This window comes from Penicillium expansum, assembly GCF_000769745.1.
Source record: "Penicillium expansum strain MD-8 chromosome Unknown contig48, whole genome shotgun sequence".
In the NCBI taxonomy this organism is placed as follows: Eukaryota; Fungi; Ascomycota; class Eurotiomycetes; order Eurotiales; family Aspergillaceae; genus Penicillium; species Penicillium expansum.
This window is the reverse complement of record NW_015971175.1, coordinates 155,226-181,699: the sequence shown is the minus strand read 5'-3', so window position 1 is coordinate 181,699 and position 26,474 is coordinate 155,226. Positions and strand designations below refer to the sequence as shown.

The 26,474-nt window shown below is 48.8% G+C and overlaps 11 protein-coding genes across 11 annotated transcripts; 7 read left to right on the top strand and 4 right to left on the bottom strand.

Annotated features, from left to right (window-relative positions):
- Positions 1–251: 251 nt before the first annotated feature.
- On the bottom strand, positions 252–816 carry PEX2_017970 (DUF3602 domain-containing protein; the record flags this gene model as incomplete). The annotated part of the gene is made up of 2 exons (XM_016739072.1): positions 252–418; positions 516–816. The coding sequence occupies 2 exons, from the start codon at positions 814–816 to the stop codon at positions 252–254; spliced, it is 468 nt and encodes a 155-aa protein (XP_016602959.1).
- A 3,011-nt stretch (positions 817–3,827) lies between these two features.
- Positions 3,828–4,627, top strand: PEX2_017960 (presequence translocated-associated motor subunit PAM17; the record flags this gene model as incomplete). The annotated part of the gene is made up of 2 exons (XM_016739071.1): positions 3,828–4,379; positions 4,451–4,627. 2 exons carry the CDS (start codon positions 3,828–3,830, stop codon positions 4,625–4,627), a joined length of 729 nt encoding a protein of 242 aa, XP_016602958.1.
- A 299-nt stretch (positions 4,628–4,926) lies between these two features.
- PEX2_017950 (Crotonase, core) lies at positions 4,927–9,427 on the bottom strand (the record flags this gene model as incomplete). The annotated part of the gene is made up of 10 exons (XM_016739070.1): positions 4,927–5,083; positions 5,136–5,492; positions 5,576–5,686; positions 5,745–6,112; positions 6,190–6,317; positions 6,787–6,856; positions 6,918–7,876; positions 7,929–9,232; positions 9,286–9,312; positions 9,366–9,427. The coding sequence occupies 10 exons, from the start codon at positions 9,425–9,427 to the stop codon at positions 4,927–4,929; spliced, it is 3,543 nt and encodes a 1,180-aa protein (XP_016602957.1).
- A 461-nt stretch (positions 9,428–9,888) lies between these two features.
- Positions 9,889–10,059, top strand: PEX2_017940 (uncharacterized protein; the record flags this gene model as incomplete). Its single annotated transcript, XM_016739069.1, has 1 exon — positions 9,889–10,059. One exon carries the CDS (start codon positions 9,889–9,891, stop codon positions 10,057–10,059), a length of 171 nt encoding a protein of 56 aa, XP_016602956.1.
- A 162-nt stretch (positions 10,060–10,221) lies between these two features.
- PEX2_017930 (androgen-induced gene 1 family protein) lies at positions 10,222–11,268 on the top strand (the record flags this gene model as incomplete). The annotated part of the gene is made up of 7 exons (XM_016739068.1): positions 10,222–10,299; positions 10,360–10,397; positions 10,450–10,473; positions 10,531–10,723; positions 10,771–10,822; positions 10,874–11,033; positions 11,082–11,268. The coding sequence occupies 7 exons, from the start codon at positions 10,222–10,224 to the stop codon at positions 11,266–11,268; spliced, it is 732 nt and encodes a 243-aa protein (XP_016602955.1).
- Positions 11,269–12,805: 1,537 nt separating this feature from the next.
- On the top strand, positions 12,806–14,706 carry PEX2_017920 (Major facilitator superfamily domain, general substrate transporter; the record flags this gene model as incomplete). Its single annotated transcript, XM_016739067.1, has 6 exons — positions 12,806–12,943; positions 13,010–13,089; positions 13,176–13,356; positions 13,409–13,957; positions 14,097–14,340; positions 14,408–14,706. The coding sequence occupies 6 exons, from the start codon at positions 12,806–12,808 to the stop codon at positions 14,704–14,706; spliced, it is 1,491 nt and encodes a 496-aa protein (XP_016602954.1).
- Positions 14,707–14,914: 208 nt separating this feature from the next.
- On the bottom strand, positions 14,915–15,568 carry PEX2_017910 (uncharacterized protein; the record flags this gene model as incomplete). Its single annotated transcript, XM_016739066.1, has 1 exon — positions 14,915–15,568. The coding sequence occupies one exon, from the start codon at positions 15,566–15,568 to the stop codon at positions 14,915–14,917; it is 654 nt and encodes a 217-aa protein (XP_016602953.1).
- Positions 15,569–17,136: 1,568 nt separating this feature from the next.
- Positions 17,137–18,010, top strand: PEX2_017900 (uncharacterized protein; the record flags this gene model as incomplete). The annotated part of the gene is made up of 2 exons (XM_016739065.1): positions 17,137–17,570; positions 17,659–18,010. 2 exons carry the CDS (start codon positions 17,137–17,139, stop codon positions 18,008–18,010), a joined length of 786 nt encoding a protein of 261 aa, XP_016602952.1.
- A 420-nt stretch (positions 18,011–18,430) lies between these two features.
- On the bottom strand, positions 18,431–20,449 carry PEX2_017890 (WD40 repeat domain-containing peptidylprolyl isomerase; the record flags this gene model as incomplete). The annotated part of the gene is made up of 3 exons (XM_016739064.1): positions 18,431–19,866; positions 19,920–20,294; positions 20,377–20,449. 3 exons carry the CDS (start codon positions 20,447–20,449, stop codon positions 18,431–18,433), a joined length of 1,884 nt encoding a protein of 627 aa, XP_016602951.1.
- Positions 20,450–20,678: 229 nt separating this feature from the next.
- Positions 20,679–22,486, top strand: PEX2_017880 (chaperonin-containing T-complex subunit CCT2; the record flags this gene model as incomplete). Its single annotated transcript, XM_016739063.1, has 4 exons — positions 20,679–20,681; positions 20,757–20,914; positions 20,988–22,362; positions 22,427–22,486. 4 exons carry the CDS (start codon positions 20,679–20,681, stop codon positions 22,484–22,486), a joined length of 1,596 nt encoding a protein of 531 aa, XP_016602950.1.
- A 1,528-nt stretch (positions 22,487–24,014) lies between these two features.
- On the top strand, positions 24,015–25,509 carry PEX2_017870 (glycoside hydrolase family 76 protein; the record flags this gene model as incomplete). Its single annotated transcript, XM_016739062.1, has 2 exons — positions 24,015–24,860; positions 24,913–25,509. 2 exons carry the CDS (start codon positions 24,015–24,017, stop codon positions 25,507–25,509), a joined length of 1,443 nt encoding a protein of 480 aa, XP_016602949.1.
- Between the last annotated feature and the right edge of the window lie 965 nt (positions 25,510–26,474).

Genomic DNA, 26,474 nt, shown 5'->3' with positions numbered 1-26,474 from the left:
CAATAGCTCGATGGAAAAAAAATAGAGGACCCTCACATCGAAGCAGCACTGCCTGCAGTGATTTCTGATTTTCTGCTCGGACAATCACCTCTTCCCGGATCGGCGTTGCAGCCAAAGAAAAAGCAAATCCAAATTCAAATCCCTTCCGCAGCCTATTCCAGACCGAAAATAAACCTCCCTCGAAGCCTCCAACGAAGAACGGATAAATCGCAAACAAAAGTCCACCCCACCCACCAATTACCATAACCATCCTAAGAAGCAGGTGAACCCCTCCGCAACTCCTGCCTCTCCTGCTCAATCTCCCTAACACGATCCTTAGATTGCGTGCGGACACGAATAAGCTCCGCCTCCTGTTCCTGGATCTTCTTCTCGTGCTCCTCCTCTTCGGGAGTAGGGATATAAGCGTTTGCCGCGCCGCCTGTGGAAACAGCACATCTGTTAGCGGCTGTAGCTGTAACCACCTTGCAAACGACCGAAGTCGCATTCGCTCTATATATGTGATGTCTAGAACATACCTCGGCCTGTGTGGTGGGGGATCTGCTGGGCACGCAGGGGCGGTGACTCGACGTCTTGGCTCTCGCGCGCAATTTCTGGTCGCTCCGGGTCGTTGTGTACCATGTTGCCTGAGCCGCCGCGGCCCGTTGTGTAGACTTCTTGCTTAATTGTTGGCGTGACAAAGTCTTTGGGCGAGAGCGCGGTTTGTTGCCGGGTTATATTGCCTATGGTATAGTGGGTTAGTTTGGTGGACTGATGTGGCGCGTTGTGAGCAATGGGGGGGGGCAAGGGGGTGGCATTTACCTGCCCCTCCGCGGCCATAGGAGATGTTTCTTGACATGGTGTAGATAGTATGCGATAGCAAAGACTGGTAAGTTGGGGGGAACCTCAATTAAGGGAGTTTGGACGGGGATGAGGGAGCTGTGGTGGGGAGAAATTCGTAATTCGCCAAATGACGACAGACTTTTTTCTCTTGGCTTTTCATACTACCAGGTATGTACATTATAAGGACACGGTTATATTCTTATCTCTGTCCAATATGCAATGCCTATCCTATATCTTATATTCCAAGGTTCTACATTCAATATTTTATATGTATGAGCTCATAGATATCTGAACTTATTTCCGCGCTAAGCCAATGAGGTCAGGGTCTTGCAGGCCTTATCAGCCTCTTTAAGCGCCCAATCCGGGGAGAACTTTAAATGGGATTTTTGCATTTCACTTTCTATTGAGTACATTTAAAATACTGATAGGTCATCCTGCCAGCGTTGAGCAAAGTCGAAGATTGGATATAGCACTCACTATATCAAAGGCTATGTAGTAAAATTTCGTTTCCATAATTCAAGCCGTTTTCCCGCCATTTCCCGCCTTCTAGGAGTTGCAATCGAGTAAGAGATGCTTAGGGGATAATGACGAAGCAAGATTGAATGTGAAATTGATTAAAAGATTGTTGAAGAAGTAAAAGCGTAAGACACACAACAACCATTACCTTTAGGAGTGACTTCCTCACACTTCCACCTTTCACGACCCTTAACCTTACCTTCCTCTTGTCACTAAAATAAGCCATCATATCCATTCCATGACTTAACTCCAATTTCGGGTAGCGTGAGACCGGACTTGATGAGCTCATCGACCGAGGAGCTTCCCTACCCAAGGCTTCTGCCGGAGAAGTAATTTCAATTCTTGATATATGTGTACCCTTGCATGATGAAACACCGGAGTGAAAAGCTCTCACTTCACATTCATCTAGCGTAGCATCATATCTCCCCTTAGTATACCGCTGACAACTTCGTTTAGCGCTACTAAGCGAGCCATTCCTAGTCAAGTTGAGCCCGAGCTAGTCCGAGGATATTAATATGATATGAAACCATTTATTCATCCTGTCGGCATATATAAAGGGCTGACAACCTTGCAAAATAGGAAACTACCCAGGTGGCTGCCACCCAGCCAACTCAAGGCCTGCTACATGCGCACTACTAAGGTAGTCGAACTTTCCGTGCACACTAGCATCAATTTTCTGTGCCGTGATGTGCGACACTATCGCCCGAGTCACATTTTTAGAGTCGCAGGGGGCCCGAAAACTCGTGGAAGCCGCCAGTACCGATGGGTTCTACGTCTAATCCAAACGGTATGAGGTGCAATTAATTCGCTCCGTTACATATCCAATCAATCCAGCAATGCATGGACTAATCAAGCTCCAATGGCGTTCCCGGATCTTGGCTATCTCCAGCTCCAACAGGGATAAAGCACCAAAACGCGTAATTTACGCAGCCCTCTCATGGTCTTCTGTCACCGCTCGAGTTAAAGAAATCAGTTTACATGGTCGCTCAGATGAAGCCATTGTTCATTCTTTCTCTATTGAAGCGGCTATACTTGGCCACGAGATTCTCAAGCGTGATGTGGCTAGCCGAAATTGGCTGGGTAAGTTTGTCCCTAATGTGTCAAGTAAGGCACACATTGGAAGAGCCCAAACTATCTGATGGCCTGATTAGCATTAACTAAAAAGAATCATACTGAGACTTCAGTTTCCCTCGGTTTCCATTCATGTTTCACCAGCTAGATAAGCATTTCATGTGATAGTAGGGAGTATATTGTCACTTCCTTTCTGTTGTTTTGATTGTCTGACACAGTATATGAGACTAAATCAATCCAACTCTCTAAAATCTAGATATTATTCAATTACACTTAGTCTGCTACCGGGGCTACTTAGGACCGGCCACTACCACTACTACCACTAGGCCCCCAACAGATCCCTAGGGGATTACTCCTATAATTAAGTCCCAGTTGGTAGAAGTAGTATGTCTACCCATTAAGAGAGGTCAGCTACTAAAAATTATTGTTCGTTATATTAGAGTTGCCATAAATCTGACTTCATTAGGATCACCTTTGACTATGACTGCACTATGTAACTAGGAAGAACAGATAATTCTTAACTAAACAACCTGCTCGATCTATCCCGACTAAATCAAAGCGGGCGGCTCATTTTGACATTTTATGGCGATTGATAGATTATGACCTGGTAAAAGCAGTTCATGCACAATGTATATAGTTCTAGCACTCTTGGCGCTTTCCAGATATATATACTGACAAAACCAAAGCTGTCCCATTCTCCTATTTCGTTTACCATTTCTGCCTGATGCACTAGGCCTGTGTTAATCGGTGTATATAAACCAGCCCAGCCCCTTCCAAGGTTGTTGGTGGAATTCAAACCTCTTCCTCTCTATATAACGATCAACTATAATCGGTTAAGAATTCCCTTAGTATTATACATCGCACTGTCTATATCACCCTTCAAAAAAAAAGTGCATAGAGCCTAAATGACCTGCCTCTCCGGAGGGTTGAGCTTCCACAATCTTCGGCACCATCATGCTCCCCGTCAATATACTCTGGTTGCCTACCTACATCAGCTATGGTCTTGCCTTTGTACCTGGAGGACCAATGTACTCCGTCGTGATCTGCGACAATCCTGCTCATCAGCTCAATGACCGCGATGATTGCACTTTCTGTCGAACACTGGATATTTCCCCCAAAGAATACTTGAGATACCAGGCCTTAATTAGCTGTAGATAGCTCATTGTGGTTTGAAGAATCAACTCTTTCTCCTCATACTATAATCATATAGTAGTGCTCTTCGCCCATTGTAGTCTCCATCTACTTCAAGTAATTTGAAGTGCAACTTCCAAGTTCCCTGATATATCAGATTGTGAAGATCATGATGTCGGTTGTCGCCGGGGACCCATTCCGCTTACATAACCCGGCTCCACCTCCAATTCTCACTTCACCTCTGGAAGACTTGGAATCTGCAATTAAACCAATTCCAATTCCTCACCATTATGAACGTCAATCCCATCAGCATGACTATCCGCACAGCGATATCCCTTGGCCGACTAAACCCCGCCGCGCCCTCGCTCGCGGGCGCCCTCCGTCCCCTCCAGACCACTCCCCAGATGGCATCCAAGCAGCTCACACGCCTTAGCTCCACGACAGCTCGCCCGGCCGCCGCAACACTGAATCTAGACTCCCGGCCACACGCGAAAGCCGCATCGCCATCATCCATCGTTGTGCGCACAAACTCGACCTCAGCACCTGCCAACAATGAAGTCAAGCTCGATTGGGATTCCTTCTTCAAGCTCCGCGCTTCCCGCCGCCGATACTCCCTCGTCTCCTCAGTTGCCAGCTCCGCTATCAGCACCAGCGTTGGTGTGCAGGTCTTGTCTGGGCAGGACCTTGAACACCTCGGCGCGACGGTCATGGGCCTCGACCCATTTGTTGTCCTGGGATTGGCGACCGCCACATGCGGTGCTATCGGATGGCTTCTTGGACCGGCTCTTGGAAATGGCATTTGGGGAATCGTGTACAGGAAGTACAAGCCTTCCGTCAATACGGTGAGTAGTTGAAAAACAAAACGGCAATCTATGTCTGTTCTATGCTAATGTGTTTCGTTTCCACTGTGCAGAAAGAGAAGGAGTTCTTTGATCGCATTCGCCGGTTCCGTGTCGATCCCTCAACCAACTCTATCGCTAACCCTGTTCCCGATTACTACGGCGAGAAGATTGGTAGCGTGGCGGGCTACCGAAACTGGCTGAAAGACCAGAGGGCCTACAACCGCAAGCGCCGCAACTTCATTGCCTAGTTCTTATTCTCTTCCTCTCTTTTCTCTCTTGTGATGTTGGAGCATTTCTTTTTTTGTTCGTGTCAATATGGTTAAGCCTCTTGGAGCTTCTGTTCAAAACCAAATCCGGTGACTTTCTTTTTTGTCCGGGCCGGTGTTTATTTTGTTACAATATCATTAGCGGTCTTGGTAGCTGGGGCATTGCAATGTATTTGGAATGACCTTTGATAACGCGGTCAATTTATAGCTATTTTTTTCGTGGCATTTATTAAGACTTCTATCCTTTGGCGCTACTACGATTTGTAATGTCAGGTTTCGGATTAGAGCTTCGAATGCGCTTTTGCTTTTGCCTTAGGGTTCCGACCAGTATCAACCTCTGTCCACCACGGCACACTCGGTGGCGGGTTATCATCGAGGTTAGCCTTGAAGTTCGGCTTTCGCTTCTCAAAGAACGCCGTAACACCCTCTTTCTGATCCCTGTCCGATAGTAAGTATCCGCAATTAGCTTCTCCATATGTATTTCACTTACTCCGATCCAAACATGTGGTTGATGACTTGTGACTCGATGAGATGTGCAGCCTCCGCCGACCCAGTATCGCGCCACATAAGCGCCCGATTGAGGTAAGACGAAGCCGGACTAACATTCTCAGCAATCTCGGTGGCTAGCTCGAGAGCGCGCGGCAGGACCTGCGATGGGTCCGGGAGGATCTCATTGAAAAGGTCGCCGAAGTGCTTAGATGTAGGCGGGAAGACTCCTCCCGTGCTGACGAGGTAGTTGGCGTTTGAGTGGCCGACGAGACGGGGGAGGAAGTATGAGGCGCATGATTCGATGGTTATACCTCGGCGGGCGAAGACGAAACCATATTTACCTTTTTCATAGCCGATTCTAGAAGGGCAAGAGGTATGAGCATGAATGTTAAACAAAAAAAGCTCCAGCGGGTGTATGTTTTCTAGATGCGATTGACCTACCGGATAATCGCCGGAAGAGTCATAGTCATGCCGACTCCAACAGCTGAACCTTGCATTGCTACAATCGTTGGCTTGCGGCATCTATGGATGGACAGTGAGACTCGCCCACCACTAGGTTGGGTTTCTTAGCAAGAGTATACATCGTGATATAGGGTGGAAGTCCTCTTACCCGTCACGATGGTCCGCCGTCCTGTCCTTACCACCGCCGAAACCAATTTCAAGATCTGCCCCAGCACAGAATGTCTTTCCCGCACCCGTCAAGACGACAACTTTCACACGCTCGTCGACATCGAACATGGGAAAGAGCTTTTCGAAATCCACGACCATTTGCGGGGTGAACGCATTATGTTTAGCCGGACGATTCAGCGTTACGATGACGACGGGGGTGACTGACGGCGTGCCTGGGGGGTAGTGAGAGACGACGACATGGCCGGTTGTTTCAACCCGTTCGTAAGAAGATGGAAGCTCGATGGGGCTTGGATCGAAGATCATGATGGATTTTGGGAATATACTGTCTTTGTTCAAGTGGGCTAGTCCCTGTGCTTAAATGCACACTCCTATATACCATCTCTCGGTTATACTCTTCGACCGTTCAATAATCATAAACAGCCTACATCGAAAGCCGCGGCGCTCGGCTGGACTGGCTTGGCGTGGGGAAGCTGGGGGATCAGCGACCCCGCTGCGGAGTCGTGGATTTCGATCTTGACGTGCATCGTACATGGTTGTAGTCCATTAGATATACCTGGGATACTAAAGTTACCTACGAAGCTACATACATACAGGTAAGAACGACATGTTCGGTGTGACTTGGAGGTTCGGCCTGTGTAATGCAAAATGTTGGCCAGTCATAGAATGGACATGATGATTTAGTTTAGTGACAAGAAGAAAATATTAATAGGCATGTGTATTAGAAAGTAGAAGGTAGAGATAGGTGGCGACAGTATATAAATAGTAGACAAGAAGGACAAACCTAACACACTAAAGGGCAAACCTTTAAGGACATCGCACGATGTCTCGCTTTGTTAGAACCTTCCAATGTTAGAAGGTGAGGGGGATGATTAACCCTATCACTTCTTCATACTATATAGTGCTCCATTCTAGCTCAAACCATTGCTAGGCGTCGTGAGAACCTAGAGTCTGCAAATTAAGGCTGGCAGGACCACCCAATTTGTTCAAACCAGAAAGGCTCAGACTCTAACCTAGAAACTGACCGCTAGCCAGGGCAATCCAAGGCAGATTTTCATCCCAGCAGTGTTGCATCAATTGACGCGCGTTTTGAATCTAGTGAATATAGTATCAGAAAATCTCCCCAAACGAATGCCAGACTAGTATATAAGCATACCTGTTTCATGCCCGAGCTCTCCAATACAAAGAATCGGTCCAAAAGCTTATCTTGTTGAACTGGATCTCTGGATTCACAACCAGCCGTGAAGAGCGGGAACAAGGAGCAGACTTCTGTGGCTGCACCAGGGCGCATGCGCCCGAGGGCATCAATGAGCTTGCACAAGACCTCCTTTACGGGGAAGGAGTCAGGTGAAGACCCAAGGACACGCCGATGGAGATGCAGAAGACCAGCAAACCGGAAAGCTTCCTCGATGGCTATCATGTCCGAGGACTCAACACCGTGATGGTGTTCCGGAATGGTATACACACGCCCACTGATTCCGGCGATATCACCAAGTACAGATTGCGCTTCCAGAACCATTTCAGCAGATGCGTGCCAGTCATGTCGGAAGTTACCCATTTCATCGAAGCGTTGATTGTCACATTCCTGCACCAGCTGTGCAAGACGGATCAGGAATACCCCAGTGCGGGGGGTGAACCCCGTGAAGCAGTCAACGCCAAACTCATCATGACCGTCGGGCGCGGAGCAAGCCGTTAAAATGGAGTGGTATATCATTAGCGGAGGACCGGCTTCTCGACACGACAGAGAACCCATCGTGTCGAGGTAGCCCAGCCAGCGGGCGAAGAATGCCCCAATTCTGTTCCCAGGCTGTGCCATACTCTCACTTCGTGCAAGGAATAAATCGCGAGCAAGCTTTAGATGACTCTTCCAGGTGATCGGCACTTCAAATGTTCTTGGAGAAACAATCTTTAATGACAACAGCATAATAGCTGTAGCCAAGTGGCTGTCAGTGATGTCTTCACTGGATGACTCCAATGCCATACGCAGGGTTGGGAAAACCTGGCTAACCCAATGAGCAATTCGATTGGAGGGCTCGGGATGACCTAAATATCGAGCACGATGACTAGCAGAGTATGCAAGTAGCAAATTGAGGAGATTGGAATCACCGATTGCCACTGTTCAGTTAGCCTCTTGAAAAATAACACGACATAGACTGGTACAACTCACTTGATGGTAAAACTGAGATAAACGGATTATTATCGCAGTTGTGCGGTACAAGCATGCGAGCAGTGTGGTTTAGGAAATGATGGAAGTACATCAAATTGATAGGGTTCTCCAGCAGCGATGACGGAAGCGGAGACAAGTACCTCGGGACATTGACGGGTACTGGGGAAGCATAGTAACCACTGCAAAACTGGACCTGTGGTCCGGGGTCAGGTTGAGAAGCTTTCGACTGCGAGGCTTCCTCGTTGCGCCATCGAGAACTGACCGAATCCAACGCATAGTTGATGTCTATGGCAGCATGGTCATTGTTGAAAGTCAGATCCTGATCAGGGCGCCCGGAGTCCAATCCATAATTGTCGGTTACACTGTTCAGATATGCTTGCCATTTGTTGCGGGCCATTGAAGACTCGTGGGATGTTTGATCAATTTCATGATTGCTCTCTGCCGATAGCTGATGATCCGGAGTCAATTCATGGTGGTAGTCATGTACAGAGCCCATGTTGCTGGTTGTCTCGCGGATCCTCGGAGACGAGGTTGCATCACTTTTAGCAATCGACACTTTGTGTGAATCGAAAAACATGGAGGACAAGCCGCCAGTATCCTGCGGGCTGTTTGAGGACCCGTTTGGCCCTGTCCCAGACCCAGCCCCAAGATGCATGCCCTGGTCCAGGTGTCCTTCATCACGAGAGTGGGAGATAGATGAACCCGAGCAGTGATTGGGAGCATCCACAGGGTGACGCATGTATGAAACTGGCTGCGACACGGGGTTTGTATGAAACGCAAAGGCAGAGAGTGATCTGAGACCAGATGTCGGGTCTACCGAATCTAGATATGACGGCGTATCAAAACTCTCCTGTCCAAATTGATATTGCAATAAAGGCGCCGAGGATACTGATGTTGTCAATGGAGGGGATTGTTCCGCCCAAGTTGAGGAGAACTGAGGCTCTAATTGGCCCGGCGATGTCACTCCTTCAGAGCCTGACCCGAGCCTAGGAGATTCAAAAAAGCCCACTGGAGCTGGTGTACTTGGAGATATTGCTCTCGGCGAAGTCAAATCCCCGGGATGAATGTTGAGAAAGCCATCTGCAGGATTGTTGCTTGTTGGAGTGGGGAACGAAGTCGGGCTCAGATTGTTGATAGCGAATGAGCCCGAAAACCCAATTACAGCTCCTCCATACCCACTAGATTGTGAATTCGGCGAATCAACTGACATGCGTTTCGCCCTTCCTCCCCAATTTAGACGGACACTATAGTCGCAAGGTTCGCCTTGTCGCTGGCAATTAAGACATGCAGGTTTCTCCTCACCACTACATAGACAATGTTAGCCACATGAGTACCATGCGGGGATTGTGCTTCTCACCATTTGACCTTGCGTGCTTTGCATGGCCTAGTGCGATTGTTAGCCTTGGAAAAGCTTGGATTTCCATTTTAGTAACGTACCAACATCCTTTACGGCTTCGACGCTTTGGTTCTGGTGCACCGGGTCTTCTAGGACGAGGCATTGCACGTCAGAGGGCGCCTGGTCGAGTATCGCAGCGACAATTCAAGATAACGGAGGCTCGGAATAGCCAAAAGGTCACTATGTAATGCCTCGCCGCCATACAGATTTAGTCTTTTAAAGTCTGTATTAGTCCAATCGAAACTCCTTACGCCGGAAGCACGTCAGAGTTGGCACGCTTTCGTTTCGATCCTCGTTGACCCCAAGTAGCGATAAAGCGATAATCGACCAGACACCCACACCTAGTATACAAGCACATCGAGGTATGGGAGGGAGATGTGCCGGAAACAGTTCGAGTCCCACTGCTCTTCAGCAATGGGAAGGCAAGAGAAGCCGATAGTAACCAGGGCAAGATGCCAAACAGAAGGTGGATCTGTTCAATATGATCAATTGACCTACTAGGTAGTCGAATGACCTCACTGCTCAGACAAGGGCCACAGATTCGCAGCAAAAGTCCCAATTTTGATGCAAAGAAGAAAGGTTGTCTTTGGAGGGCAGACTAAAAGTGTGGGGAAGCACATGGCCGAGATAAGAAACGATGAATCAGCCGGGTTATGTTATAATCCGATACTGACCGGCATACCGCGGGAGGCCGGAATTTCCCGCGAAAGCCGCTTCATTCCGCATGTCACGTGAACTCATATCTCGAACCAACGTCATAGCTTCCACCTGGGCAGTTCCTGGATGCACATTGGTTCCTTGAGTTGCGCTTTGATAGCATATTTGGAGGCGTTACATTCTAGGTTACACATTATACTAGGTCTTTAGAGCACTTGTGTCCTAATTTGTTTTCCCGATATGGCCAAATCTCTCATCGATAGGCACCCGCTTCAGTGGATGCCGAGCCCTTCACGGGGCTTATCAGCTTTGGTTCATGTAAGTACCGTGGTCCTTTCGCTTGTCATTTTGGTCTAGCATTAACGGGTTGCTTTCCAGTTGGCTGGACTTTCGAGCTTTTTGTGGTCATTCAAATAGTATGGCTCCCCTATCAAGCTGTACTTTGAGGGGTTACTGACATTCTTGAAGCATCCACGAGAACCCCAACCAAGCGTAAGCCCGCCGTCTAGTCTTGATATTGGAAACCATGCTAAACTTTGTATTTGACAGCAATCAAGCATATGGTTGGCATTTTCAATATTTGACTGTGATTGGCCTGTCGTTGTCAACACTCACTTTTGCGGTCGCATTACTAGCGGATATTACCTCGTCCCGGCGACTATTCCTGATCAAAAACATCCTATCGATATGTAGTGCTCCCCTCGAGGTTGTTATCAGTGTTTTGTACTGGGGTCTTCGCTTGGTAAGTAGTTTGATGATAAACTCGACATTTATCTAACTCGAGTATAGATTGATGAGCGTTTGGTCGTTCCCGAAGACATATTTATACCCCTTCATGCCGGTATGTCTGTGAAAAGTACATTTTGAGGTACCCCTAATAACACAGTTGTAGACATCAGCTTCCACGCAGCACCGTCGGTGGTGATGTTGATTGACCTGCTCCTCCTATCCCCACCCTGGACAATCACTGTACTCCCCGCACTAGGATTGTCTAGCACTATTGCCTTTGGCTACTGGTTCTGGATTGAGCAATGCTTTTCCCAGAACGGATGGTTCGTGTATGACCTAACACTTCTGATGCCACCTATTAATTAATCTAGGTACCCATATCCTATCTTCGAAGCACTGCCCACACCAGGTCGTATTGGCCTATTTACTCTTAGTGCCGTTATCATGACACTGAGCACTATTACTCTCAAGTGGCTCCACGGACGTGTCAATGGATTTGGCAACCCTATGAAGCCAGAATCCCGCCCAGGCGATATTAAGCGAAAGAACGGCCTGTAGACACATAGATCCGGATCTATTAGCTCTTGTGTCCATCTCATGTGGGAGATTTCTCATCATATGGTAGCTACAAGAAGGAAACATGGGCGCATTGTGATGGTCATACCTTGGTTATCCCCCTTTTTCCAAGTGCATTCATGAATTCCGGGATCTCCATCATTACTACATTTACACCTCACAATGTCTCAAATACAAACCATGGCTATGATACTATCGAGATCCAATTTAACCCCTAGATCCAATAAGCAAATCATCGCGAGCGTTCCAATTAGAATTTCACTATAACAAACATGCTGTTAACAGCTTAACTGCGCAGGTGGGATATGTTTGAAACCATTTTGCACAGCGAGCTCACCAACAATTACTCTCCTAAGCTAGCGCTTGTTCCATGAGGCGCTTGTTGCAGATCATAGTATACCATACACCGACTTAGCCCAGAATCATAGTCGCAGTTACCCGTGCGCTGCTGACACAACTTGCTTGTGGGTGACGATCACCCCATACGGCGTCATCAAAACCGTGCGCACATTTAATGCGGGGCTTAGTGTGACTGCGGGAAGAATAAGGGCTCTTAGATTACCCTTACTACGGGGTATTTTGTCTGGCTGTATGGTCATTGGGCCAAACTTTTCGGGGCTACGGAGCAAGGCCGCTAGCGAGGTCAATGCCGAGACAATCCTTCCACAGTGCCGAACTCACCCCCATCCAATCGAAACATGGGGAAAAGGTCATGATCGTTAGTGGATCAAAGAGGCTTCACGTTCAGTGGCTAGATAGTTGAGGCGTTAACCGCACTAGCTCCGGACTTTGGAAGATCAATATTCATTATAGCCACGTCGGCCGACACCACCACTGTGCTCTCGGCCGAGTGCACATATTAGCCACGTTTCTAAGCAAAACCGAGGTCTCTCGTGTTAATCTCAAGGAGCGGGCCGTCGTGAACTTGGCAATTCATACATGAGATGGAGACGGGAAAGCTTCGCCCAGTGGAACCCGGGGTACTTTGTCTGGAGCCTGGGGTATGCGGGGGTTAGCCCTAATTTGCCCCAGATGCCCAGACATGGCTTACTTCTCCAATAAAACATACTTAGTATACTAAAATCCAGGGCTTAGGATTCAACATCAAACTAAATCAAATGCTGCAATGATACTGCTCCATTTCTCCCGATTCGAACTTTCTTCCACTAGGCTCACTCTCTACACGCCGATCATACCCCAACCACTCAAATCTATGCCGATCAATCCGGGGCCACAACATGCAGATCCAAGCTAATGCTGCAATCCTTGCGCGCGGGCTGCAACACGGGCCAGGGTGTAGCCATCACACCATCATTCAGCTAGACCCTAGCAGAAGATCTTACTCGGCCAACTACCGAACATAAGCGTTAGCGTGTATGCCCCTCTTTACCAAGTGCTTGGTGGCTTTTGTTGTTCGGCTTTGGAGTCTTTCCTGTTCTCCTTAAATAGCCCGCATATCGGTGAAAAGCAGTCACACATTTCGGAGCATTCCCCCTGCCGATCTGCTCGATCTTGCATTATGGCTTTTGAATCCGAAAAAAGAACTGAGTCCCGGTCTTCTGACCCCGAGAGAATTATCGATTCCAAGGATCCCCTTGCTGCAGCTGGATTTGAGGATCCCGACGCTGGATTAAGTGACGAGGAAAGGGCGGCAATCGTGTGTTATCCCTCAATTCCATGTTACTTCAACATCGTTTGCACAAAAACTGATCGAACATGATAGGATCGTAAGCTACTATGGCAACTTGATATCCGCCTTGTACCATGGCTCAGTCTACTTTATCTCGTTTCGTTCCTTGATCGGTAAGCAAAAAGAACAATCCATCTATGGGGTATTTAAGCAACCCCTTCCGAGGAAGTATCACAGACTAATCTCATCTCGTTCCAAGGACAAATATCGGCAACGCGAAACTTGTTGGTCTACAAACAGACCTTAATATGACGAGTGCCCAATATAATGCAACACTGACTATATTTTTCGTCTCGTACTCCGTCTTCGAGCCCGCGACTAATGTCCTACTCAAGCGATTGCGGCCGAGTATATTTATCCCACTCATTATGATGGCATGGGTCAGTAAAAGGTTCCCTTCCCCTCATACAGTATTTTTCTGATTAATTATAGGGAATTTGTATGACTTGCATGGGCTTCGTAAAGAACTACCACGGGCTAATGGCAGTCCGCTGGTTCCTAGGCCTATCGGAAGCCGGTCTATTCCCCGGAGTGGGCTATTTCCTCTCATGCTGGTATAAGCGATCAGAATTTGGTGTGCGAATGGCAATTTTCTTCTCTGCGGCTGCGCTTGCAGGTTCCTTTGGTGGCCTGCTAGCAGCAGCGATTGCAAAGATGGACGGCGTGGCCGGTAAACCGGGCTGGTCGTGGATTTTCATTTTAGAAGGCCTTCTTACGTTTGTCATTGGTATTGCCTCATTTTGGTGTGTCTATGATTTCCCCGATCAGGCGCGGTTCTTGTCGGACATCGATCGGAAACGCGTGCTTAGGAGACTCGCTATGGATCAGCAGTCGAGTGCTGAACATGAGGAGTTCAAGATGGAGTACTTCTGGTCAAGTCTGAAGGATTGGAAGACTTATACTGGAGCTGTGATTTATATGGGGGCTGATGGGTCACTTTATGCGTTTTCGCTCTTCGTGCCTACTATTATCAGTGAACTAGTGAGTTGTTGCATCGCTGGATTGGAGATTTTGGAGCTAACATGGTTTTCCTAGGGTAAATATTAAAATTGGCTGTTGTGTTCGGGCAGCTATTTACTAACTGGCTGCTTCTACAGGCTACAGCTCGATTCGTGCACAGTTACTAAGTGTACCGCCATATGCCGCTGCCGCCGTCTTGACTGTGACGGTTGGCTTCATTGCAGATCGTACAAGACAGCGTGGTCTCTGCAATATTGCCGTCTCGTTCCTTGGTATGATAGGATTCGCTATGCTATTGGGCTGTGAGTCTGCCGGCGCCCGCTACGCAGGCACCTTCCTCGGGGCCATGGGCATCTACCCAGCCATTGCAAACACGATTTCATGGACTAGTAACAACACCGAAGGTAACTTCCACCTTGGATTCCGCTTTTATCTTGACATATGACCAAGATTGACTCGATTGCTGTCTAGGTGTATACAAACGAGGTGTCTCCCTCGGGTTTATCATCGGCTGGGGAAATCTCAACGGCATTGTTTCATCCAACATCTACCGCGATGATGATAAGCCAAGATACTATCCCGGTCACGGAGTAGTACTCGGCTACCTGGTCCTGTTCCTCTTTGGTGGATCCGTGGTGCAGTACCTCTTGTTGCGGCGTGAAAACGGCAAGCGCAGACGCGGCGAACGTGACCACTGGATCGAGGGCTTGGACCAGAACCAGATCGAGCTATTGGGTGATAAAAGACCGGACTTCATTTACACTCTGTGAGCAGCGCTGGGATAGCCAGATGGGCGGGGAAGGGATAGCAGAGCCACATCGAGATATGAGTTGGAAATGAACATACATCATCAACGATCGTGATCATAGTTGATAGGTACGGAGTAGATGACTCCAGGTTTACGTAAGGTGTCTATAAGAACCCGGTCGTAGCTTCATGCGAGAAGAATCGCAATTGTGGGATCCTTTAAATCCCATCTCATACCTCCTTCTCGTACCGATTAACAATGTCCTGTCCCTTCTTCGGGCCACGTACAACATGCCGACTAGCCCAGCTAAGCACCTCCCCGGTATCAGGCTCAATGCGGAACGCATACGCCGTACGATACATATCGTTGATACAGAGATGGTTACCTCTAGCATTGATGACAGTAGTTTCCTTGGAGGTCGACACAGCGGGTGGCACGGGCGGCGCGACGAATTCACCGGGATCCTTCTGCGCAGACCCTGGCTCCGACTCCAGCAGCAAATCCGAATCCGAACCCGAACCCGAATCAAAGTCGAAGTCGTGGAATAGGTAGTCTGCTTCTTCCGGGCCCGGCGCGACTTTCACGAACCAGACACTAACGCGTCCGTTGTCGCTGCCTAGGCGCCAGATGTACTTCTTTGTCCACCGTAGGCCTGGCGGTAAGGCCCCTGTACCGACATTGCTAGGTATCTCGCCTTCTTCGCAGTACAGCCAGTCGCGGTCGGTGGTGGTGGGGGGTTGTGCGGTGAAGGTTGCGGTCCCGCGGAGCTCGCCGTTTAGGTCGAAGGGGTTTTCACTCCGGAGGGTTCGGGTTAGGGTCCAGCGGGTGTTGCTGAGGGAGGTTATTAGGGTTGAAAGTAGCTGGCGGGAGGGCATTGTTGGCATTGTTGGCGTTGTTGGCATGATTGGTATAATGGGAGTGTTGTTGGAGAAGGGAATGCGGGGGAGAGGAATAATAGGTGGAGTTATTATCCAATCATCTCCGGGCGTTCCCCTCGAACTAGCCCTGAGACTTCTATTGCTTGTTTTTTTTATTTGGCCTCTGTTTCGTATTCACGTATCGATTTACTCAGATCGCCTAAAATTGTCCATAAATCGTACACTAACGGTCGATACCCCGTGAATACCCGGGGGAACTGACCTGAATGGGACATACAATTTCTTTTTTACGTTGTGTGGCTTGAAACTTAACATTGCATCGAATCAAATCCGCTAGCCATGTGGCTAAGACCTCTTTAGCCATTAGCTGTGTTATATGGTCTCCAACAATTGAACTCCGCTTTGTGTGGTATATTCTATATTCTATGTCTAAAGACGGATCTGTATAATACAAAGAATACAGAGTTGAGACACCTTTTAAGCGACCCGGTCGAGACCTAATTGGCGTAAGTCGAATCTGACATGGGAAATTCAATGGTACATAATAAGCGAAGGCGACAATGAATCTACTGATTTTACGCAGTAAAGAGTGGGGGCTATATGCATACAATAGCTCTTTACTCCGAAACATGAGATAATAATATCGCAGTCCATTGATAGTGCCCAGGTGCGTTCATCTTGAACATCAAGATTTATATCGTACTCCGTTCAAGGACGTCCATACAATCTTACATTTTATTTCAACCGTCTCGACTGCCGATCGTGGTGGGCCCTTGTTTGGAGTTGATGAAGGACGGGGATGAGTTACCGGTCAGTAGATTCAGTTAGAAGAAAATAGACAACTCAGTTCCTACTTTGTATATCGTGCATCGTACAAAGCACATCAATGTATGGAGTACGGAGTACGGAGTAGTTAGTAGAATATACATACATTTCAACTCCTTGCATGGGAAAAAGTATAGAACTTTAGCCAAGGTGATAGTTAGTCTAAAATAGCCTTGACACGTGGGACTTAGTCAATCATTTACTGCATCCAGCGATGTAACCACCGGATAGAAACTGACCTTGGGACTCGAGAAAGGGAAGTTAGAATTTAAAGATCTGGCAGGTGTCAGAATGCTAAGAGAATCTCTCTGATCGGAATGTTGTGATTTCCACGTTGAATGGGCCGTTTGCGGAGATTAAAAAGACGCATGCGATCAGTGCTACTGTCAGGTACCATACTACAATACTACATTATACTTAAGGTAATTAAACCGAAATTAAAAGCTAAGAATAGTGGAATCAACTAGCCGCTACGGAGTAAATACAGAGTATACCCTGTAAGGCCAGAAAAGAAAAGGAAAAAAAGACAAAAAGCCGAATCCGGAATCGTTCGGCCCCGACTAGACCTAAAACCATCTTCTCGTTTTCTGGTCTTTTTGATCTGCTCATCTTTCTTTCTTTAACTTATACAAGTATGGACTGAGAGATTCCATTCAAACATCAAACCGAGCCTAACGGCTCCCACTACCCCGACATTCGCTACTCATCCCCTCATTTAAACAAAACTACTTGAAAACATCACCCTCACAATGTCACTCACTACACGCCTCCCATTCCTCTTCCTCGCCCTTATCGCCCTCACAATCTCAGCCCTAGCCGCCGACAGCATCCTCCCCACATCAGCCTCCAGTACATTCCCGCAATGCGGTCTGACCTGTACTGCCCTGACAGGCGCGCAGACTTCCTGCGAATCAGCCGCCGCCTCAACCTGGACCTCATGCTTCTGCCAGTCATCCCTGCTCACCGGCCTCAAAACCTCCGGCAGCATCTGCTCAACCTGCAGCACCGCCGACCAAGCCACTCTCTCAACCTGGTATAATAACTACTGCAACTCCGGCGGCAAGGATACATCCAACACCGCCACCACAGCAACCACTTCAGCCGGCACAGCCTCTACATCTGTTTCCAGCTCGAGCTCAAGCACGAACAAATCTGCCACAACCACAGAGGAGAATAAGTCATGGTACGTTTAATCGCGATACCGCGGCGCATATCGGAATCGCAACTACATTAGCCAAGACCAACCACTAATACAAACCCCCCCCAAATAGGTGGAGTACCCACTACCGCTGGGTCATCATGCTCATCGTGCTGGTCATCGGATTCACTATCATTGCCGTACTCGGCGTAAGGTTTAAACGTCGCTACGACGCTAAACGGCCCAATCTCTACCACGGCGGTGGCAGTAGCTTGCTGAGCACAGCTTCCCCGCCCGCTCCGCGCGAAGCCGCTTGGGGCGGCGCCGCGCCGGTGCCTGTGCAGACCCCCGGTCTTACTGCTGACTCCCTGGCTAGTAGCTCGCGCTCTACCATGGCGAAGGCTAGCACTCCGGTCCCCGGCTCCCGGACGAGGTTGACAAAGATCGAGCAGGGCTCCGGGGATGTGGAGGTTAGGCAGGTTTAGTTAGGGCTTGCTTGTTTTGCTTCTTATCTTATTTTGGATCTTTGGGTTTCTTATGTAATTTTCTTTCTTTCTTTCTATTTGCAATGCGCTACTTCTATACCATACGACCTGGTTATGGTTGCATCTCTTGGTGTTTGGTACGGATAATGGGCTTCACGCTGTGTTTTTCTTGCTGGTTTCTCGCCTCTTTTCTCTCTTTTTTTCTTTCCTTGTTCCCTCAGGCTTTTGGCCTAAAATATAGCGGAGTGGATTTCCGCTGACGACTGTGTCGATTCTCTTTTCACGCTCATATTCGCCATCTTTTTTTTTTTCAAGCTGTCTCAGTGACAGAGTACATAGTACAACGCGTGCGCGTGTTTCATGATGCCTTATACACATATTTTGTAATACCACCTCTAGATTCTACTTAGGGCTGATATATCACGAGATACTAATACTAACAACCTTAATATCGACTTCCGGTTTCTCCTTATGTGTCCGCACATTCTCAATTTTATGCACGATATCCAAGCCCTGCACTGCACGCCCAAAGACAGTATGCTTATTGTCCAGCCACGGCGTCTTCTCTGTGGTAATGAAGAACTGACTAGCATTTGTATTGGGTCCGGCGTTGGCCATCGACAGCGTATACGGCTTATCGTGTTTGAGAACGGAGAACTCGTCGGCGAATTCCCCGCCCCAAATAGACTCACCACCCGTCCCGTCACCTTGCGGGTCACCACCTTGGATCATGAATTTGCGGATCACACGGTGGAAGATCGTGTTATTGTAATAGCCATTCCGGGCGTGTGTGACAAAGTTCTCCACGGCCCGTGGTGCAGCCGAGGGATATAGGCGCAGGTGGATGTCGCCGAAGGTTGTGTGCAGAATTGCCGCAGTACCGGTCTCAGCGGCTTTAGTCACTGCCGTACCCGTGCCAGCCGCTGCTTGGGTTGGCTTCTCGTTTTGGACGTCACGGACAGATTTCGAGATATCTGTTTGGTTCGTGAACATGTAGAAGCGCACCTTAGCGAAGCCGGTGCAGAGGAGAATCGGGTCGCGTTCTTCGGCTTCTTGGAGAAGGGGGTTGCTACTGGCTGCCATTGACACGGTTACGACGCCTTTGCGTTGCGGTTGTCCTTGGTACAATGCGAGATTGACGGCGCGGAATGGCTCTTCGCGACCGTAGACCCGGACTACCCGGTTTGTGTAGGTGTTGATACATTTCACACCGTAAAGAGAGCCGTAGAGGAGGAAGTGGCCGGATTCGTCGAAAGAGACGTTTACTTTGTTGCGCGTAGCTTCGTTTTCGAGTTCGCGCTCAACACCCAGGCGGCGCCCGAACTCTACTTCATCAAGTTCGTACGGTGCTGTTCCGGCTTGTTGCATCTCTGTGATAGTGGTTATTGATTCGTCGTATGTGCGGTAAAGCTTCCCGGTTGCGAAATCGAATACTCGGATTTGTCGGTCTGGGAAGGAAACCGTGGCGAAATGTTCCCCGGACGGAGAGATCGTGATTGCTGTCGGAACGGATTTGGCTTTCTTAAATGCGAAGAGATTTGTTGAGGATTTGAACTCGAAGACGTTGTCAGGTTTCTCGAAGGATCCGTCTCCGGCTCTCCAGTATTCGATCATTCCTGATTCATCGGCGGAGACGACGCAGTCGAAAGCGTTGTTGAATGCTAGTGAGACCACGGGGCTGCGGTGGATCGACTTCAAAGTGTGCAATGGCTGGGGGTTTTCGCCACGTCCGTCGAATACTTGAATCGTATTACTTGACTCGTCTGTCACGGCTAGTAGGGGAAGCGAGGCACCGCGCGGGTGTACCCAGCAAACACATCGAGGCACAAAGTCCAGCGTATACATTGATAAGAGATCTATTGATGTTAGTAAGTCATTGTACCACGAGAGTCACACATTTTGGACCTACCAAATGTGATGACATCAAATATCTTCACCGTCTTGTCCAGTCCCGCTGTCGCGAAACTGCGGCCGTCGGCGCTGACAGTTACACCCCGAATCTCGCCTGGATGAGCAAGGAACTCCTTGACGAACTCAATGCCTTCTGCCATCTTCTTCCAGAACTTAACAAATCCATCGATGGAGGAAGTGATCACAAAGTCTGTGTAGGGCGCAACAGTCACAAACGACAATTGGTCCTTGTGCATAAGAGACTTGGAGTACCGCGCGGAGACTGGTAGCGCATTGATGTAGACTTTCTCGAAAGGAAGCTTGCGCCGCTTCTTCTTGGGGGCAACCTCTGAGGGCAGCGCAGGGCCGAAATCATCGTCGGAAGAGTCATCGCCTAGTAATCGCATACAGTTAGTATCTAGTACATTTCGTTCGAGGAAGCGGTCTGAACGGTGTCCACGATGCAGGGGACTCACTGTTCTCGGCCTCGACAGCAGAGTGAGGCCGCTTGTTCGCAGGAGCCTGAGCGAGTTCGCCGGAGTCAGCCATTGTCGATATTGACAGGAACAAGGTCAATTCCAGCGAAAGGGATCGTCACGACAGAAAGGAACCGTCGAGAGGCATCGCGGGCGGTGATGGAGTGCAGCCAATCAGAAGCTCGGGCCAATCGTGCGGCAACTTTTCTCCTTTCCCACCCCACTGTTGACAGGAGAAGTCGATTCAACCTTTCCAGCAAGACATTTGATCTTTGGTCGATTGCCTTATTCAGCTGGTCATCATGGTATGCTATTCCGATCTCGACCCGCGGGAACGTGGAAAATATGTGTTTGCACTGGCTCACCTCTACCCCTCATAGGCATCTTTCGGCAATCCCACACAGATCTTTGGTGACGATGTCATTGAAGAGAAGGGCGAGAATGCCCGTCTCTCAGCCTTTGTCGGTGCTATCGCCGTCGGAGACCTCGTGAAGAGTACCCTTGGCCCCAAGGGAATGGATAAAATCCTACAATCTGCGTACGTGGGGGAGTTATCGATAATCCTATGTGCTGATATGACCCCGGAAATACTGACATGGCTGTTTTCGCAGGTCTACGGGAGACATCTTAGTGACGAACGATGGTGCTACGATTCTCAAGTCAATCGCTTTGGATAATGCTGCGGCTAAGGTTTTGGTCAACATCTCTAAGGTTCAGGACGATGAGGTGGGTGATGGAACCACATCAGTCACCGTTTTGGCCGCCGAGTTGCTGCGTGAGGCCGAACAGCTTGTTGCCAAGAAGATTCACCCCCAGACTATTATCGAGGGTTACCGGATAGCTAGCAAGGCTGCCCTCGCCGCTCTCGAGGCTACAGCGGTCGACCGCAGCCAGGACCCCGAGGCTTTCCGTAAGGACTTGCACGCCATTGCCCGCACAACACTCAGCTCGAAGGTTCTTTCGCAAGACCGGGACCAATTCGCCAAGTTGGCCTGTGAGGCCGTTCTGCGTCTCAAGGGATCCACCGATCTTTCGCACATCCAGATTATCAAGAAGGCCGGTGGAAAGCTGAGCGATTCATACCTTGATGAGGGTTTCATTATGGACAAGAAGGTCGGTGTCAACCAGCCCAAGCGGTTGGAGAACGCCAAGATCCTGGTTGCCAACACAGCAATGGACACAGATAAGGTCAAGATTTTCGGTGCACGAGTCAAGGTCGAGTCGACTGGCAAGCTTGCTGAGTTGGAGAAGGCAGAGCGCGAGAAGATGCGCCAAAAGGTCGAGCGTATCAAGGCTCACGGTATTAACTGCTTCGTTAACCGTCAGCTCATTTACAACTGGCCCGAGCAGCTGTTCACCGAGGCTGGTATCATGTCCATCGAGCACGCCGATTTCGACGGTATCGAGCGTCTGGCCCTTGTTACCGGTGGTGAGATTGCCTCCACCTTCGACCACCCCGACCAGGTCAAGCTGGGTGGGTGTGATCTGATTGAGGAAGTGATCATTGGTGAGGACACCCTGATCAAGTTCTCCGGTGTGGCCGCTGGTCAGGCTTGCACCATTGTGCTGCGCGGTGCCACCGAGCAGCTTCTCGATGAGGCTGAGCGTTCGCTCCACGATGCTTTGGCCGTCCTCTCCCAAACTGTCAAGGATCCCCGTGTCACACTTGGTGGTGGCTGTGCCGAGATGGTGATGTCTAAGGCCGTGGAACAGGCGGCTCAGAACACTACCGGCAAGAAGCAGCTTGCTGTCGACTCGTTCTCTCACGCTTTGAAGCAGCTGCCTACCATCCTGGCTGACAACGCTGGTTTGGACTCTAGCGATCTGGTCACTCGCCTGCGCTCGGCCATCAACAACGGTATGACCAGCTCTGGTCTCGACCTGTTGACGCCCGGTGGTGGTATTGCGGATATGCGTGAGCTTGGTGTGGTGGAGGCTTATAAATTGAAGAAGGCGGTGGTTTCGTCTGCCTCAGAGGCAGCCGAGGTATGTCATTCACTCTTTTTTAGTCTTGATACTCAATTTGGAATACACGCTGACTTTCTTTTAGCTTCTCCTGCGGGTGGACAACATCATCCGTTCGGCTCCCCGCCAACGCACCCGGATGTAATGGACACGATCGTGATGACATGGATGAATTCATCTCTGTACTCTTTCTATGAAGGAACTAAAAATTGTGCAATAGAAGTTCAACTAAGTACATGATCTATCCATCTAGCCATTTGTGTAGTCTGCCACGTAGATATATGATGCACCATCACTTTGGTCCTGTGGTATCTGTTGCCCCAGATGTAGCTCATAGCCTCTAAGCCATTGCATAGTCTGTCATCAATGTGCTAGATGTACATGCATAGTCAGTCTTGAATCTTCTTCTGGGGCTTGGATCCTCAGACTTGGATCCTCAAGCAAAAGGATCGGATGCCAAGACCGGCCCGGCCGCTTTGAGGAGTACTACTCCATATCCGTATAAACTGGATCGATGTTGTATGCACTTACGGAGTGCTGGTATTCAACTTCCACCTGCACAATTTGCGTAGCAGGAATTGAATCTGTGAAGGGGTTGGCAAACTTCCCTAGTCCCAATGATTATAAAGCATGGCATCATTGCTGTACCTTAACGTCATAGGGGATCCTACAACTTCCGTACACAGAGTGGTAAGAACCTTAGTGAGCCATCCAACTCCAATACTTAAATGAACAACATGGAAACACCCCTAGTATCCATACGCCTTCTGCGGCAATATTTCACAGAAATTGTCGATTTGCCTTGTAACATATGTCTAGGACACAAAGGCCAAATGTGGTGACTGGAGTATGACAGACCCTGAATACCTGATCAATAAGGCACAAACCCCTCCCAAAGCGGAAGACTACCGGAAGCGGTCGCCCAAGGATTTTGAAAGCTTAGCGTAGCCAAGGCATAGCCAAGGCAGCAGGATAGATGTATGTATTCGAGGTACTCCATATGTGGTTTTTGATCATGTATAGTTATTATTCTTGCCCGAGTAAATATAGTATCAGCTATACTGTACGGAGTACACGGCACATCTATCATATGTTATTGGATTCTGACAGGACGATCACATTCCTATCCCGTGGGGTCATAAGTGGGCAACAGACCAGATCGGCATTGCCTGGACAATATATGATGTACCTGGTACTCTGTAGGTTTGATAGAATTTATACTAAGATCAATGCAGATATCAAGGGGTGTCTCAGTGCTATGCCGATGTTTCATTTCCCTTCTGCAGGGCCAAATTTGCCGCCAGGAACTGAGTCTAACCGTCATCGCTTTATTTTTTTTTAAAGGTAATGGTCTAGCAATCTAGCAAGCAACTCAATACTCCTATTGTAATAGGGGAAGAACAAATATGTGGATGCAAGATATAGAAAATATCGAATGTCTAGAATAATCATAGTAGCAAGAACGTTGATGCGCTAAATTAGCTCAACATTCTTAGACGGAGACAGCCCACTGTACCAGGGACTGTAACCCCCCGGTATTCTTGCCGGTTACCCCCAGACCCCCGTCATCTTTTCCTTAGCCACCCTCACCTTTATCTTCTCTCCACACTTTCTATTCCCTTTATCCAACTCCCTTATGCCGCTGGCCCTTACGCTCGTTTGAGATCCCACATATGATTTTGTCCAAGTGGCTAGCCACTCTGCTGGGCGGCGCGTTCGCCGTCCAGGGTGCCCTCGCTATCGAGTTGAACATCGATGACGAGAGTACGACCCTCCCCCTCCCCTCTCTATCGCATTCGTTAGCTAATTCAGTGTTTCTTTCAGGCTCCCTCAAAAGCGCGGCTAAAACGGTCGCTACTACCATGATGGACTACTACAACTCTCGCGAATCCAAGAATATTCCCGGTAAATTCGATGGCACTTGGTGGGAGGGCGGTTCCATGTTCATGACCCTCATTCTATACTGGTTCGTGAGCGGTGATACCCAGTTTAACGACGCCGTTCAGGAAGGAATGTACTTTCAGAAGGGCGACGACAATTTCTTCCCCAGTAACTACAGTCAGTATCTGGGCAACGACGATCAAGTCTTTTGGGGTCTCGCTGCTATTACCGCCGCGGAATTTAACTACCCCGAAAGAGATGGGGAGCCTTCTTGGGTATCCCTCGCACAGGGTGTCTTCAACACCCAATATCCCCGCTGGGATACCAGCAGCTGCCACGGTGGTATGCGCTGGCAGATTTGGCCGTACCAGGACGGCTACCTGACGAAGAACGCTATTTCAAACGGAGGACTGTTTCAACTTTCGGCCCGCCTCGCCCTTTACACCGGAAACAAGACGTATGCCGACTGGGCCGAGCGCATTTGGGATTGGAGCGCTACTACCCCGCTGCTCAAGCAAAAGAACTGGAACATCGCAGACACCACCACCTGCGGCACGCAGTGTACGGATCATGGCGATTTCCAATGGACCTACAACTATGCCACCTATATCAGTGGTGCTGCCTACATGCACAACTACGTATGTCCTTCTGTCCTGTTGCGAATGATGGTTGATACTAACTGCGGACTAGACTAATGGCACTGAAACGAAATGGAAGGAGGGTATCGAGGGTCTCATCAAGACCTCCCAACAGTTCTATCCGACCACGGGATTTGATGGAGCCGCTGGCCAAATTTTATCGGATATCACCTGTGAAGGCGGCGGTAACTGCGATCGCAACCAGATCACCTTCAAGGCCTATTTCTCCAACTGGCTCGGAATGCTGACTACAATCGTCCCCGGTACCTACGACCTGATCTTCCCCCAGCTGAAAACCTCGGCCCAGGCCGCTGCAAAGCAATGCTCGGGTGGTGATGATGGCTCGCACTGTGGTATTCGCTGGTACAAGCAAGCCGCTTGGGATGGTACCAAAGGTCTGGAGCAACAGATGGCTGTGCTGGGTGTCCTGTCTGCCAATTTGATTCCCTTCAAGAACAAGGCGCCATTGACTTTGTCATCGGGTGGAACCTCGAAGAGTAATCCGACCGCCGGTACTAATACGTCGGACAATAATGTCCCTGTATTAAACACCATCGGTACCGGTGACCGTGCAGGTGCAGGCGTCTTGACCGTCATCTTTGTCAGCGGCTGGGCTATTGCTGTGACCTGGATGATCCGCGGCGGTTAAGGTCATCTCCCGTTTCATATCTCTTCATCTTTCTTAGGATTATACGTGATCCTTTTTTTTGTTTTATACTCCTTTTCTCCCCACATCCTTCTACACCTGTATCTATCTTGATTTTTCTTGTGTTTCCCTTTTACTCTTTTTTCCCCCCTTCCCTTCACTGACACTTCCGGCGTGTACTGCACGAGGACGGGGTTGCGGCGTTGGATGTGCTACTTTGATCTACATAGTTCTTTTTTTATTAAAACCTTGGTGATAATGGATTCTATTTTTTTTTTCTCTTCTTTTCATTGAGACCTCTCAATGTAGTAACGTAGGATGTTATCTCGCCCTTTGATTGGTCTTAACCCCTGACGCTGGGCAGGGCACCTGACCCACTCCTGAAAGGATGGGGGTTCAATCTTCATGATCAGCATTGAAAGATCCACTGTTGTGAAAGACTCGTTTAAAATGATCAATCCACCATGGTGTGACCAGAGACCTTGGGAATGTCCAAGAATGACTACTCCGTATGAGTGTAAACCAGAGAGGTAAATCCATAGGTGAGTTACTTCTCTCCAAGCACATAGTATCTATTAGTCTGTATAGAGTATGCAGACACCAATGTATATTAAGGGGATCAGGGGATAAATAAGTAAGACACTCTCGAATGTTCTTATTGTTCTAGCCTACGCTGTATTTAGTGTAGACCGAAGGCGTGCGTGGACTCAAGTACCGTACCTTACTGATACAGCTGTGGAGGCGTGAAAAACTGACCACGGCCTGTAATGTACACGTGTATTACACACAATCTATCTGCCTGCAGATGTGCTCATCTCTCCCTCCTTTCGTCTCTTCATTGCATTCTGACATTGTATCATTCTCTCCATCTCTTCATCGTGCATTATTATTAGACTACTGTTGAATTTGCCATCATCTCCATTTTGAACATTTGTGGGTTTGGGGATGATCCGCTTCCCGGATTCTCG